Source organism: Indicator indicator, chromosome 14 (assembly GCF_027791375.1).
Source record: "Indicator indicator isolate 239-I01 chromosome 14, UM_Iind_1.1, whole genome shotgun sequence".
NCBI classification, from domain to species: Eukaryota; Metazoa; Chordata; class Aves; order Piciformes; family Indicatoridae; genus Indicator; species Indicator indicator.
This window is the reverse complement of record NC_072023.1, coordinates 17,143,273-17,158,330: the sequence shown is the minus strand read 5'-3', so window position 1 is coordinate 17,158,330 and position 15,058 is coordinate 17,143,273. Positions and strand designations below refer to the sequence as shown.

General features: G+C 42.0%; 1 protein-coding gene across 1 annotated transcript; it reads right to left on the bottom strand.

The window, feature by feature from the left end:
- Positions 1 to 5,217: 5,217 nt before the first annotated feature.
- SINHCAF (SIN3-HDAC complex associated factor) lies at positions 5,218 to 11,091 on the bottom strand. Its single transcript, XM_054386987.1, has 5 exons — positions 10,949 to 11,091; positions 8,264 to 8,363; positions 6,732 to 6,858; positions 6,235 to 6,385; positions 5,218 to 5,380 (listed from the first exon to the last, which is right to left on the bottom strand). The coding sequence occupies exons 1-5, from the start codon at positions 11,074 to 11,076 to the stop codon at positions 5,218 to 5,220; spliced, it is 669 nt and encodes a 222-aa protein (XP_054242962.1). The 5' UTR covers positions 11,077 to 11,091.
- Positions 11,092 to 15,058: the final 3,967 nt, after the last annotated feature.

Genomic DNA, 15,058 nt, shown 5'->3' with positions numbered 1-15,058 from the left:
GCGGCCTCGCTTCGCCGCCAGTCCATATCCCCGCTGGTCCCAAGCAGGCAGAATGCTGCGGAAAGCCGCGGCCTCTTGCCCAGCGAACGCGTACGGAGGGCCGCTTCATCACCCCAGCAGCCAGGCCGCTGCGGTTTTCCAGCCGGGGCGCACCTTTGACTTGGCTCCCAGCTGTCACGTACGGTGTGGAGCAAGGCCCGGGTGCGGCGGCTGCTGAGCCGGGCAGGGGTGTGGTCTCGGCGGCATCAGTTAGCCGCACTGGTGGCTTTGCCAGGAGAAAATGGTTTGTGGCATGAGAAGGACATTAGTGCACTAGCCAGTTCTGAAGTCCTATCTCCTGATGGGTCAGCTGTTTGGCAGCTTCCGTTCACCCTGCGAAGCTATTGGTCTCATCCGTGTTTTCCTCGGTATCATCAGGCCACGTTGTGGAGGTCAGCAATAACGTCCACCTGCACCACACCTCCTTGCAGTTCCCAGGGTGCCTGGTTCTCTCATTTCTTTCTAAGAAGTTTCATTTCCAGGTGTCCCAGTCCTGTATTCGGCCTCAGCAGAGACCTGGGGACAGGTTCTCACCAAGGCTAAGACCACTTGAAACAGAGTTTGTGGTGAAGTCTACATCCAATGGTGAGGGCAGGGCCTAAGTGGGATAATGAGTGGTCCTTTCCTGTGCTCAGAATTGAATGCTTAGGACAGCTAGGCAATCTGTCACTTTCCAGTCAATCTTCTACTGGGCAGGAGGCTAGGGCAAAACATGTCACTGTCTCTTGTAGTGATAACCTCTCTCTCAGATACATCAGGAAATAGCCTCCAAATAATTCTACTAAATATGAAAGAAAAACAAAACCTAAAACCTTTTGCAACAGAAGGCATGTTACTGTCATGTTCCCTTCAAATTTGTTCTGATTTGGAGACACACATGTTTTGCATACTGTTTTTTCTCCCAGAGTATATCCCTCTCTTTTCTCTGTAGGCCTATAACCATGTAATTTGCCTGTTCTAATTCAAAGGCATTACAAGTCAACACAAACATGAACATTCCAATAGAAACCTCATCTCCAAACAGAAAAATGTTCCGTTACAAAAGCTGGATTTGCTACATGATGCCCATCACAACCAGATACCTCACTAGCTTTACAAACACTGTGCTCCCTACAAGGGAGCACAAGTTTAGCATTTGTTGACTGTAGACTGTTTACATGGGGGAAGCAAGCAGCATTTCCCTGGTGCCACTTCCTGTGCTTGATAAAGGGAACCTGGACATGTGCTCTCTTTCCCCCTTGTAGCAAGATTTCCACAGGTAAGAAACAGAAAATGAGGTCAAAAAGGGAGTTTTATCTCCGATGTTGGTGATTGGAGGACCAGGCCTGCAGAATACATGGCAGACTGCTCTTATTCCCCCCCCACCCCCATCTGAACAACACAGAAATAACATTACATGCTGCAGGAAACACTTCAAAGGATCTTCCCTTTTTCCTTACATCATATTGAAAACAAGTTTTTATACAGTGTCAGAAGTGCCACTGGGTCTGGATGGCACCAAGTTACCTGTTCAGAAAGCAGGTTATAAGCTCACTGTTGTAGAAGCAGGGAGAAATAAATGTCCATGTTGTACCAATCAGAATAAAATTACTCTTCACACAGCACCATACAAGAGCAAACAATTTGCCATTGCTGGCTTCAGCAGCAGCAGCATGCACTCGACTCAGGCTTTGGAAATCATGGAACACCCATTGGTGACCTCCAGCAAAATATCCCATCACATGCCGTGTCTTTCCTCATATTTAAGTATAATACAATCCTCTATGAATATCTTTATAATACTTGCACTTTAAGGTATTTTGGCAGCTGTCACAATTGTGACAGCTGATTCAGGTGAAGCACAGAAGGCCTTTACTCAGGATTTTGTTTTCCAATTTAATTTCACATTGCTCAGAGAGAAGCAAGTGAAATTAATTTGATAAAGGGGTAGAAGTTGCAAAGAGAGGGATACACACTAGGTTACTTGCTTTTAAACCACATTTTGGTGCACCTGTTTCTTTTTAGTGACTTCACATACAGCTTTTCATTTCAGATGAACTAAGTCACACCTGAAGCATATTTAGGCATCTACAGCAGATAAGCATGTCCAAAATAAGACACTACTGTACCAAATCAAGTGGTCTTGCAGTCTGTATAGAGCTTTCAGAAAGGATTTCTACATGAATCTCTCAAGTATGCTGAAGCTCAATTTCTAAGAAAATACCCAGCTATAGCCACAAGAATAAATCAGTGTCTTTGCTTAAATCCAAAACAGTCTCTTGAAACCAGCCATCGTGCTTAAGGTCGCAATGTTTTTCCCACTGGCAGGGAAGAGCCTCATCATCTAAGCTCAGTTACTCACTCCCATCTCTTGCCAGAGACCTTGCTCCCACCAGTCTGCTGGAGCTGATCCAGCTGACTACGCCTGTCCTGGGAAGAAACACTGCAGGCTCCAGCTTCAACAGACCAGCATTAGTCTCTTCCACCAACTCTGCTGGATCTGGAAAGGGACATTTCCACATGCTGTCAGCACCAATCCTTTAAACACTGTTGCTTCAGCTGGCCTTTGCTGAATGCCCATCAGCTGAGGATAGAGCAAGCCCCTCAGGAACACTTAAGTGTCAGCACCACCCATAGCCAGTAAAGGAATGCCTGACATACACATAGTACCAAGGGAAAGCTCTGCGATTCTGCCCTGAAATACCATCCCCTTCCCATGCCCTGCTCTTCTTTCCAAAATTAATAGGAATAAAATTCTCACACACACCACCCCCCCCCCCCCAAAAAAAAAAAAAAAGTCTTGAAGTCTTGTTCAAATAGAAATGTGGGGTGCCTAGGCTGGTTCAAATGTTAAGCCTAATTAATGGAACAGAGTTGAAATAAACAGAGAAGTTTTTTTATTTTCTAAATAAGTCTAAATTTATTCATTACCCTAGTAAAAAAAAAAGGTTGGATTACAAGTGTCTGAACAGTATAAAAGTACAAAACAGGTTCCATAGACTTCTAATACATTAATACAAAGTGCATGACTACATACAGTTCATTTTGCATTACTACAGGGAATGGAAGAGGTGGGAGGGAGCAGGGGAAGTAGTTGGCAGTTGAAGTCTAGCAATAAATAAATAAATACAGAAGAGATGATCCGTATCAGAGCACTTCCTACCACCAATACTGCAGCCTTAGGTGTACAGAATTACTGATGCTGAAAACACAAATTCAGATAAAAGCAGGTGTCTGGAAAAACAGCTAGGACTCTTGCTCAAGCCCTTATTAGACATGACTAACCTAGTTAAGCCATTATGCAAGCAAGTATCCATTACATCTGTGGTTGGATTCAGTGTTCTTAAAGGTCTTTTCCAACCTAAAATCTATGATTCTGTTAGGTTGCAGATGAAAGCAAGGTAGGCAGCGTTGTCCTTGCTTCAGAATCTCACTTTAGGAAAAGCAAAATAAGACCAATGAAATCTCTAAGGCTGTGATAAGTCAAAGCCCTGTTTCCCCTGATTATTTTTCTCTGGAGGTTGGCATACCCAATGGAGGTGGGGAAGGGGAAGAAAAAAAAAAAAAAAAAAAAAAAAGAAAAAGCTTTCAGGGTAGAGGCTTCTCTTAAAACCTGCACATCTGTCTCTACCTGTAAGTTCATTTGCTAAGCATTCTCATTTCAGAAAGTGAGATCACATGGAAAATCCAGTCCTAAGCCCTACCCACGCAGTATTATGCCCATGACTCTCACAAAAAGGAAAGCTTGTAGCAATCAATTGCAGAACATCCCAAGAGAGTAACAGTAAGAAAAATCCCACCCCCTACCCCATCCACAAAGAGAGAAATAAACAAAAAAGTAGAATTCCCAACTTAAAGAAGTTAGACTTTCATAAGAACATGAAGCATTTGGAAGTGAAAACTGCAGCTGCTTTCCCCTACAGGCAAAATGGAGTTTGAAGGAGTGTCACAATGGTTTGCACACAAGTTGGTCTGGAAATCCATGTAAGAAATAGGATCTTCTGAGCATGTATGCAAACAGAGCTGCCTCAATTTAACACAGCACCACTCTTCAGAGAACTTCCTATATTCAGTATTCACAAAAGCATTGATCTGGTAGTTGTTTAAACAAAGAAGCAAACAAAAACAAAGGCAACTAAACCTGAAACACAGAGAAGCACTGTAGGGGAAGAGTTCCAAAGCAGCAATTGTAAATCCAGACCCCAGGCTGTGATCTTACTATGTCTTTCAACCAGAGTCTTGTTTGTTTAGCGAGGGATTTGGTTCTGTACCAGGTCCAAAACCAGCAGGAAGTCTGGTCTATGGTTGCCTATCAGCTGCAGTGGGCCAACATACATATAGCAGTTACTCAGTTTTGGACATCATCTACACCTAACATGGGCATCAAGATGTTTAGTAGATCTATGGTCACTAGTCAGTTACTAAATGAAACTCAGGGTGTCTGCTGCTGGGTTAAACCAAAGTAGCTTCCCATTTTGCTATTTTCAAGTCATAAGTAAATCTTCCTCCTTAGCTAAGGAGAAGAGAGCTCTCCCACCCCTTCTGAAGAGCATTTTATGTTGGGGGCCTTCTCAGTAACTACCACTTGTAGTAAAGATATCTGCAGTTTACCAGTCTGTGTCACATAAGAGGGATGAAATATCTGTCTTTGTTACATCAGTAGTATAGGGGGAGATCTCCACACCTTTAGAAAATATATATTTATATAACTAGAGAGGTGGCTTATAGTATTTCTATTTATTAGTTCATCTTATTGACTCATATGTCTAAGGATGAAATATTTTCTTGGGGATTTAAAGGAGGTTACCAACTTTAAGAAAACAAACGAACCAAAAAAGCCTTAAAGCCACTGCTTCTTTCAATACAGAAACATGAACTACATATACTTTAATATACAAAATCCCATCCTCATATTCACTTGTGAAGCAAGATGGGGGGGAGGAAGATTAGACAACCTTGCAGCAGCATTCAGCTTTGCTAAGTGTTCCATAGCATCTTAAATATTATGTACAGTCTTTCTGAAAGGATACAAACTGGCTTCAGAGTTTGTGAAATTGTAGCAGTACAACCGAAAACAGTTCCAGGGAATAGTCTTTTGGCAGCATAGCAGGTGTCCAAAGTGAACAGTCACTTTTCTAGTATTTTTTTTTTCCAGATAATAAGAGGATCTGTATAACCTTCTGCAGCTATCCAAGGAAGTCACCACTCCTCTTGGGTGGAGATTGCTGGGGATTGTGGTCCTTCTTGTTCTGGCTTTTCAGTGGCAGACTTTTTATTGCTACAGCATGGTTTGAAGAGATGAGTGTCTATGAGGACTTCCCCAAAACGCCCTTTGTAAATAATTCCACAGCAGACTTTTTGCCTGGAAGAAATGGCAGGGAGAGAGACGGTTTGCATGTTCAGAATATACAGAACTTATAGAAATGCAAAATATCAGTGTGACCCGAGAAACTACTTTTCTAAGCCTCCACCTCAGAGGATAAGAGGGAAAAGGCTGCTCGGAAAACGAAAACAAAGTCTGTACCTAAAGCCACAACCCTACTGTGGGGGATGGGAAAGAAGAAAAAAAAAACCCAAAACTAAACCCATATCTGTACAAAACTAAATCTCCCATTTTGCTTCCCAGGGAAGTTTCAGATAAACAACTCTGGGTTGAGCTAACCTTGTCTACAATGCACTTGCAAACACTCTTTGAGAGGAGGCAGCAAAGTCACAACAATTTCAATAAAGCAATTAGCTAAACAAGGGATTACTGTGTCACAACAGGCCGATAAAAGATAACAAGCTGGTCAGCTCCTGGAAAAATCTTGTGGTTTTCCTCCCACTTAAGTTTGGGCTGCTGTGTTTCTTTTTTGTTTTCTCCTTTTAAAATGACTACCATCACAGGTCCAGCAAATCAAATGCTGAGAGCACTGTTTTACTTAGCAGCACACTGCATCTACAGAGCACAGTTTTAAGACACTATTCCTGACTCTCATCATCTTGTCTGTTACACCCAAAAATTTATAAATATTCTACAGCAACTGTATTAGTATTTAGGGAACTGGAGGGAGATAGAGAAAAACGTCTTAAACGCATGGCACTGTATAATTCTATAATTTAAATTATGTCCTTAAAACAACTTAAGGAGCAGCAAATTCCTGAAGCAGAATGAAGCATCATGTACATGAAGTGACTTGCTATCTGCACAGAGTGCACATTCTGTTGCTTTTTTACCTTTTCCAATATGTGAGATCTAAAAAGGAGAAAACTGGTGTTCTGCTGGACCCAGCACTCAGCTCTGTGTCAGAACCATCGTCAGACTGGTTACTGTAACAGGGAGACTGAGCTGGGGAGGCACTTGAAGTGGTGCTGTGGGCATCAGAATCTGTAGGGGAAACAACACAAGTAAGAATCAGGACATGCATCCAAACAAGGTCTTGCTGAAGTTCTTTCTAGAGACATCATTGAGGTGTAGGACTAAGCTAAAATTGCCTACACTTTCAGGCCTCACTCCTCGCTCCCTCTGCTTCCCCCACCTCTGTCTCGTACCCTGCCCTTTTCATACATCTCCTCCCCAAGCCTTCAAAAGATGAGACACTGTGAAAATAGGAAGCACTCAAATGTGTGAGCATATGATGGAATCTAGTCAGTGATTCAGCTTGGCCAGTTAACAGTAAGCTATATTAGGGGAGGTCAAATTTTAAAGCCAAAATTTCTTTGGATCCACTTACTGTGCCGTTTGAATTCCTTTTGCAGTTTGCTGATTTGGTTGCTCTTTATTCTGCTTCCAGACAGAGTTTTCATTTTCTTTGGTTTCAATGTTGTCTTGAGACTGGGTCCAGCCCTGGCATCTACTACCTAAAATCAGAGAAAAAGCATGCATAATACTTCCTCATCATGCCCAGATACTACCCTAGTCAAGATAACTGCACTGACATTACTGAAGGTGTTCAAAACCAATTTAGATAAACAATTCTGTGCAATAATACTTATATTCCTTTTAATTCCGGTTTTAACAGGCTGAGCCTGTACAAAAATGTAACGAATCAGTTTTATAAGCACACTCAGTTCAACTTTTAGATTCATAGAATCAGTCAGGGTTGGAAGGGACCACAAGGATCATCCAGTTCCAACCCCCCTGCCATGGGCAGGGACACCTCACACTAGATCAGGCTGGCCAGAGCCTCATCCAGCCTGGCCTTAAACACCTCCAGGGATGGGACCTCAACCACCTCCCTGGACAACCCATTCCAGGCTCTCACCACTCTCATGGTGAAGAACTTCTTCCTCACATCCAGCCTCAATCTCCCCACCTCCAGCTTTATTCCATTCCCCCTAGTCCTATCACTACCTGATATCCTAAAAAGTCCCTCCCCAGCTTTCTTGTAGCCCCCTTCAGATATTGAAAGGCCACAATAAGGTCACCTCAGAGCCTTCTCTTCTCCAGACTGAATAGCCCCAACTCTCTCAGTCTCTCCTCATAAGGGAGGTGCTCCAGCCCTCTGCTCATCCTCATGGCCCTTCTCTGGACACGTTTGCCTTATTCCTATTTCTGACAAGTTCAGTTTAGTAAACAACAGTTGTTTAAGCCAATACAGGTTCAGTTAAGTGCTTCACTTTTAAAAAAAGGTAATCAATTCAACATCTGAATAAAGTTATGGGTAGTAATAATTATAGTTCTAACTCTCATTCTCATCAAGGCTTCCTAAACAAAGATTCTAACATATACAAAGAATCCTAATCATCTTCCCAGACCTAGGCCCAAACTGAATCAGATGTATCAAACCAGAATATGTGAGTGCAAATAGCTGCAAGATATTGGCCACTGTAATTATCTGACTATGCAACATTGATTTATGTGTTGCTTGAGCAAGTTACCTTGCTTGTTCAAACTATTGTAAAAAAAAAAAAAAAAAAAAAAGGCACAACCAGTTTTGGATAGAGGCCAAATCCGAAATGTTTTGAGTGTCATAAGAGACTTTTGGATAAAGTTATGAGCTTGTGAAAACAAGGAATTACAAGGCAAGTTAATCTGTGACTCCATTCTGGCTTGCATAATCGCCATTTGCACGTAAGCCAAATGAAGACAGAGAAGAGTCATGTAACAGGAAATACTCCAGGAAAGATTAGGGATGCTGAGGGTGGAAAGAGAGAGTGTGAGGTAAACAGCAACCCCAAAATTCTTGCCTGCATCTCCCCTCTCTAGCAAGAAGTCTAAGACAGAGATAAGTTAGTTTTTGGGTGGAAAAGAAAAATTACTAACATGATTCCAGTTTTTTTTGGATCCTGCTGGCAATTTTTTCCATCTTTTCACCAAAAGGACACAGGCATTGCAAATATCTCCTGAGCGGGCCTCATGGAGTCTGGTAAAGACAAAAGCAAAAATCACTTGTTAATAAAATAATTCCTCTCCACTCAGTAACAGCAAGGAACATTAAAATTTCTGGAAAAGAAGGGTTCTCAAGTTCTGTTTTTCAGGCATTACAATTCCACCTGGGGCGGTCAAACACCACAATTTAAAGACCGGATCTCACTTTCCAAAAGCTCTCTTAGAAATAAAGTGTTTTGTAATCAGCCTCCAGAGGAGCACTAAAAACAAGAGTCCTGCACCTTCGTTTAGTTTTGCTTTTTTCTTAAAAAACCAAACCAACCAAAGAAACCACACAGTTCTCTGGTGGGTTGGTTTGTGTGGAGAAGGAGGGAAGAGGAATAATCACACTCTTTGAACGCAGATTTGGGAACAGACCTCAGAGATGTGACAAAAGCTTATTCAGCTCTTAACTTTCACACAGAGCTTCAGGGATAAGTAAGAAATATCACCTAACACACTGTTAATAGTTTGAAGGGGGAACTTTAGCCTAGTCCCTGACTGCAAATTCTGAAAGCAAAATTATTACCATTGGATGCAAAAGGAAAATAATGATAAAGTCTATATAAAAGTCATTGGATTGCTAATGGGGATATAGAGCAGAGGCATAAACAGTTCTTTTTCTCTTTTCTGCTTCTGTTGCTTCTGCTTGCAACTTCTCTCTCTCTCTTCTGTGGCCTTGCCAGGGTATCTCTGCTTTGATTACTGTGTGAGGTAATGGGAAGGAGGAAGGGAGTTGGGGAGGAGGTAAACAGGTCCTCCTAAATCTGTCCAGGGGGGCTCTGAGGAGTTTCTGTGTTGTTTACAAACTGTAAATAAATATATATATATATATAGAGAGAGAGAGTACATATATTGTATATTTTGTACATATTCATTGCACTTCATATTTCTAAATTTTAGTTTGCTTGTAAACATAGCTTCATTTGCTTCCATCCCAAACTGAGCTGGTCTGGCAATTTATTTTGGGGGATCGTTTCTGCCAAATTAGTTGGGGGGGTAATTTCAACCCACCACACACTCTTCCTGCATAAGCATAGGATAAGATTTCAGAAACAGGAGTGACTGGAATGACAGCAATACTTGCTTTCTTCAGAAAGCATCTCTGCTCCTAATCCACACTAAAAGAAATATGAGATACAGTGTAGATTTTTTTTCAGCTACTTAAACGAGAAGACTTTGAAGCATTTATAGATGTATGAGGCAGGCTCAGATAAACCTATTTGCTCGGTGTTAAGGCTGTATTTTTACCTTGACAAATGTATTTCAGATAGCACAAGACCAGAGGCCCTTGTATAAATACGGCAAGCTTCTTTACTATAGTTATCAGCAACATTAAAAAAAAGAAGCAATGGGTCTCCACACAGTGATTCTATTGCCAAGAACAGTAGCCAAGAAATATGATAAGGGAAACTCTCAGCACCAGATGTACAAAATCCCACAGTAAAGACAAAATATTATATATAAAAGGTGTACATGAAAAGAGTGTTTCTAGAAAAGAATGTGGGTAAAAGAACAGATTTCTAAAGACTGCAAAGTTTTACACACAAAGTTAAGCACTTGAGACAAGAGTAGCCATACTGATATGTACACATATGGTTTTTAATATAATGCATGAAAAGTTCCACTTGGGCCTAAGATTTTGATGAGAGGTAATCCAAGAAAACTAGAAAGAAACAGCAGAAAATATATAGACAACACAAACTTTTTCCAAGGGCAATAATTACATTGAACAACGCAGCATAAACAGGAGAAACTCTTACTGGCTCAGAAAAAAAATAAAGTAATGGAAGTAAAAAATAATTACAAGCTGCCACAGAAGAATTTGCTTTGCTGTCAATTCAGGGACACAAATTTATAAAGAATGTCAAAGTTTTTAGGAAGTATTTAAAAAAAAAGTTAAAAGGTCACAGCAGCTGGTACAAGAAATCACTGGTATTTATAGTTTTGTATACCAATGCTTTCAAGTAGCATTACATGCAGCATTATCTAATTGGAAAGCTAATTACTTGATGCTCGCTTTCCATGAGAATGGGTTTCCAGTGAGAAGTTTCAATAACATGTTTATACATGCCCTATTTGAACAAAGGCATCAGTACCTGAAACAGTGTAGACCACAAAAACCCTGCTGGAACTGCTAAATATTTACTCATTAAGTGTTGTCTGTAATACTTGAATGTTCAGAGTCACAGAAAGCCTCTGTAGACCTGTGCTGTTTACCATCTTGTATGAGAATTTATACCTCTAAGGAACAAGTACCAAATGCACAGTCTGAAAAGGGATTAAATCCCCACAGATGCTGTAAGGTGAGAGAGGCACAAGTCTGACCACTGTTATATACTATAGCTGCTCTGCATTGGCAGCAACAGCAGGTCGACAACCAAGTGGCACCATGCACAGTAGGAGAACATCCAGTCCTTCCTGCTCTGGCCAGGAAAAGTTGGGAGTAAGCTGAAGCCAGCCTTTCCCTACCACCCACCTTTACTAACCTAATCTTCCAGTCTTCCGGAGAAAGAGGGACAAGTCAGTTTTGTGGCTTGGAGATCAACACTATGATGTTGACTAATGAAAGAATCTTACCCAAAACAGTTCTGGAAATCCTTTTCATAACGTTTGCTGTCAGTGAAACGAGAACTGGAAGACTTAGCTCTGCAAATACAGCAGCCTTCTATACTCCGATACATCTTCGGTTTGTGAAAGCCAAACATCTTTTCCTCCCAGCTGTAGCCTGTAAAAACAAACAGGAACTGGTGTTACTTATCACTGTTAGATACAGAAAGAAAAATCCAAGCAATACACTGGGCAAACCAAAAGTACATTATAATACAGCATGGAAAACTGCTAGATTAGGCCACAGCTTTATCCTCAGCATTGCCTCAGAAGAGCAGATGCACCTAGAATGCACTATTAATATAAAAAAATTAAGTTATAATTAACAACAGCTGTACCATTCTTAAGCAATACCCAGCAGGACTCATGAGAAGTTCATTTACTGCACAATGCTACTCTAGGGGCACATCCACAACTGCACAACCCAGAGGTGTGAATGCAGCTGACTTGGCTAATTAAAGCCCAATGTATGTGGCAAAACAGGCTACAGGACAGACTGTGTGAACCTGCCTGAGCCCCTGGATAAATCATTGGCAGCTGAACCCTGGGTCACTGGAACTACTACCTCATCATCACCAATGTTTGTTGGAATCAACCCTGCCAAACATTGTCGAAAGTGAGTAGGAGTCATTTTAAATAAGCTGCCGTCATACCTCCAGGCTGTTGGGCAGACATACCTGAAAAGCCACTCTGAAAGCAGCAGGGTGGAGTCCCACCCAGCCCTCAATGGCCGTGTCTGCACTGCGGGACCCAGGAGCACTTCTTGATTCTCAGGCCTGGGTGAGCATCCCAGACACATCCCAGCTCCGTGTCAGCACAGGCTCAGTTCTCGCCCTCCCGCCTGCCTTCCCTGCCCTACTTTCCATGGGAAGGAACGCTGTCTAGAAAAAGGCCAAGGAGCAGGACCCCGGGGCAAATTTCATCCTGCACCTACCACATCCCAGCCACAGCCAATGACACAGGAGCAAAAGCTACTCCATTTACAGAGAGGTTGTGTTTTCTTAAACACCAGCTCCACAACCTCTGTGCCGGCTCAGAAAGCCAAAGGGCACGCTGCTCTTGGAGGCCTGCCTATCCTTTTCAGTACACCTGGGCTAAGATTTGCTATGAGAGCAGGTAACAAACAGTGGAGGCGTTTACCAGGCAGTTAAAGTTACTTACAAGTGGATTTTTTGTGCCCCCCACAACAAAGACCCCTTCAATATATGTTGTCACCACCACCAAATCAGTTCCCCCCAGAAGCCAGTTACTCCCCAGTGCAGACTCCTGTTATGCAGTGTGACACTGCATGAGAGGCTATCAGAGCGAAGAGAGCTCCCACAAGCACTTCAAAAAACCAAACCAACAACAGAGCAAAGTTGGTGCTTTCCTGGCACGGGGCCTGGACACACAGCAAGTCCTCACAGGCCACCGAGTATCAGTCTCATAACACTAGCAGAGACTGTTCCAAGACATTCTCTTTTAAGTAGACCATGCTGCCAGGTTTGCCTAAACCACCCACTGCAGGGAGCAAGTGGCCACCTCTGCTGCTTATCACACATTAATTGCTCAGAGAGGGGACTGGCCACCAGCTGCAGGAAGTTCCATGAGAATAGGCTCCCACTGCTGAGAGCTCCTCCTTCTAAAAAAATTAAAATCAGATGGAATCACACAAGTAACAGGAGATTCCCCTCTTCCCTTAACAAAAGGCCAAATTGAGGAAGCCAACGGAAAACTACCTCTCCTCTTCTAAATACTACTGAAAGACCCAATAGCTCAGCCAGGACTTGAGGAAAGAGCAGAATTCTCCATCACTTGTGGGCAACTCTAGACAGAGAGAACTCCTAATCACATCTCAGTCCCAAAGACTCGCCAAGTTCCAGCAACCCAACTTGGGTTACTGGTGAATGTATGTGGCATAGGGACCTGTCCCCAAATCTTCCACCTCCAGGGACGTGGTAAGGGACATAATTCTAATGTCCTCTAAAAAAAACAGAGAAAATTAACCTGAAATATTCAATCTGTAGCCCCAAGACTTGCCACATTACAGCAATAAAGTAATTTGAAAAGCAGGTTCAGGTGAGGTCAAAAATACACCATACCTAGCATTGTGCTTACTTTACTGACACACGAGGGAAAAAGATCCCATGCAGTTTTTGCAGGATCACAGCAAAAGCTAGTGAACCAATGAGGCTTAGACACAGTCCTTGACAGAGACAAAAATACATCCTCCCACTTCAGAGGGAAAGATCAGAGCATCGTGGCATTGCAAAATAAACGTACAAGGTTCCACACAAAGTTCCCAGGCTCCTAAGAACAAGAGAAAAGGAAAAATTTTATGCAATATCATTGGATAATACTTTTACACTAAATCCGTTAAGGAACCCCTATCCAGCTGACAGCATACATGTTTGCATTTCAGTCTAACATATTATAATACAAGACCCCTTGGTGCCCACTGAGGTTGTGTCTCCTTGCAATTACTATTGCATAAATATGTAGAAAGACACGAGTCAACTCTCTGAAAACTTGTCTTCACCAAACCCCTGGCAAAGCCTGTAAAAGCAAGAGACTCACACGGGCTGAATGTAAAGGAGATCCTTCAGGCTTAGGAGAGAGACAGGACAAGTCTTTCCTCTCCTCCTCTACTAACTCATCCTGTTTGCCACAGGCTTGAACCACTATATCCTTTCTTCTTTGTGTGCATCTGCAGCACAAGGAGCAAACCTACAGCTAGGCTGTCCCAAGGATGGCTTGTGCAAATAGCCAGCAGTCACCCCAAATGCTGCTAGGCTTCTGCTCCCTCTGCTAGCACAGCATTGGCCTGGAGGCCAGGAGCAGCTCTAAGTAAAAGTTGAGCTAGTGACCTGCTGAATGGATTTGTTGAGGATGATTAGACTCAAAACTATTCTGTCCTACTGCTTCCACGTGTTTTCAGGGACATGTACCAAATGAATGCACAGTCAAGTCAGATTAGTATCCCTGGACTATCAAGACAAATATAGAAGAGTGTCTAGGCAAACACCTAAGAATATGCATTTTGTTTCCTAGCTTCCAATGTGCTTCTCTTCAAGAGACAATCTCTTGAGGACACTGTGTTTAACAAGCCTCTGGAGTTCCAGCAGCATGTTCATGTAGGAAGTTTCAACTACTGAATAGCAATTTTAAATTTTGTTTGACTACCCCAATGTTAAATCTGTGGTCTGGTGCTCTTCTTTAGAAAGTAAAAGACTAACTGCAAACACAAGGTTCATCAGTGCAGCAAAACTTAAGCAGCAAGAACATCATTACTGCTACAGGGCAAGACACAGAACTGATATCAATAATGCAGTTTACTTTCTAACCCAGTTGCTTCCAGAAATCCAGATGCAGACAAGATGATCTCTGTCACCAGCTGCTATTTATACCACAGTAGAACAAGATGTGTATTTTACAATTCATGTTCTGGCAAAGGCTGGCATCAGACACATATATTCCGAAAATATTTTGGTTTGTATTGTTCCTGCCATTCTCACAGGAGCAGCCTTTCAGCACCATCTTTCAATACAAGGGAAACTAGTGCCATCTGTTTCCCACTTGATGAATGGTCAGCAACAGTATTACCATATATCATGCCAGAATGGGGGAAGAGCTAGCAGCAAAACAAGGAGTAAAACAGATTTCTCCAACAAATGCATCAAATAACTGCAGTTAAAAATGGAAGGCATCAGTCTAGTTACATGTATAATCCTAGACAGTTGCCATTTGACCACTATACAATAAATATTGTCAGCTGGAAATCTTAATAGCTAATGCATATTTAGAAGTACATATGACTGTGCCCTTTAAAAGTTTTAACTTGAGAGCTTTTCAATTTTGATCTGAAATTAGAAGGAGGGAGTGAGAGCTACCAGTAATACCTGAATCTTAGCTGTTGAAGCTTAACCCTTTAAAATCTTGGACAGACAAAAAGATGGCAACTAGGAATGAAGTAATTTCCACAGAAGTTAAAAAGCATTACACAAGGTTATTTCACCGAATCTAAGCATGTTATTAATGTTATTTAAACATGTAATATATACCTATTTTTTATTTTTAATCAGCAGCTGCACAGAAGTAAAA

What these genes read in the sequence shown, in the direction of transcription:
- SINHCAF (XM_054386987.1), bottom strand. Translation starts at nt 11,076, where the DNA reads ATGTTTGGCTTTCACAAACCGAAGATGTATCGGAGTATAGAAGGCTGC. An exon ending in CCAAAAAAAACTGGAATCAT is followed by an intron (nt 6,859 to 8,263) that starts GTTAGTAATTTT and finishes CTCTGATTTTAG; the next exon opens with GTAGTAGATGCCAGGGCTGG. An exon ending in AAAGGAATTCAAACGGCACA is followed by an intron (nt 6,386 to 6,731) that starts GTAAGTGGATCC and finishes TTTCCCCTACAG; the next exon opens with ATTCTGATGCCCACAGCACC.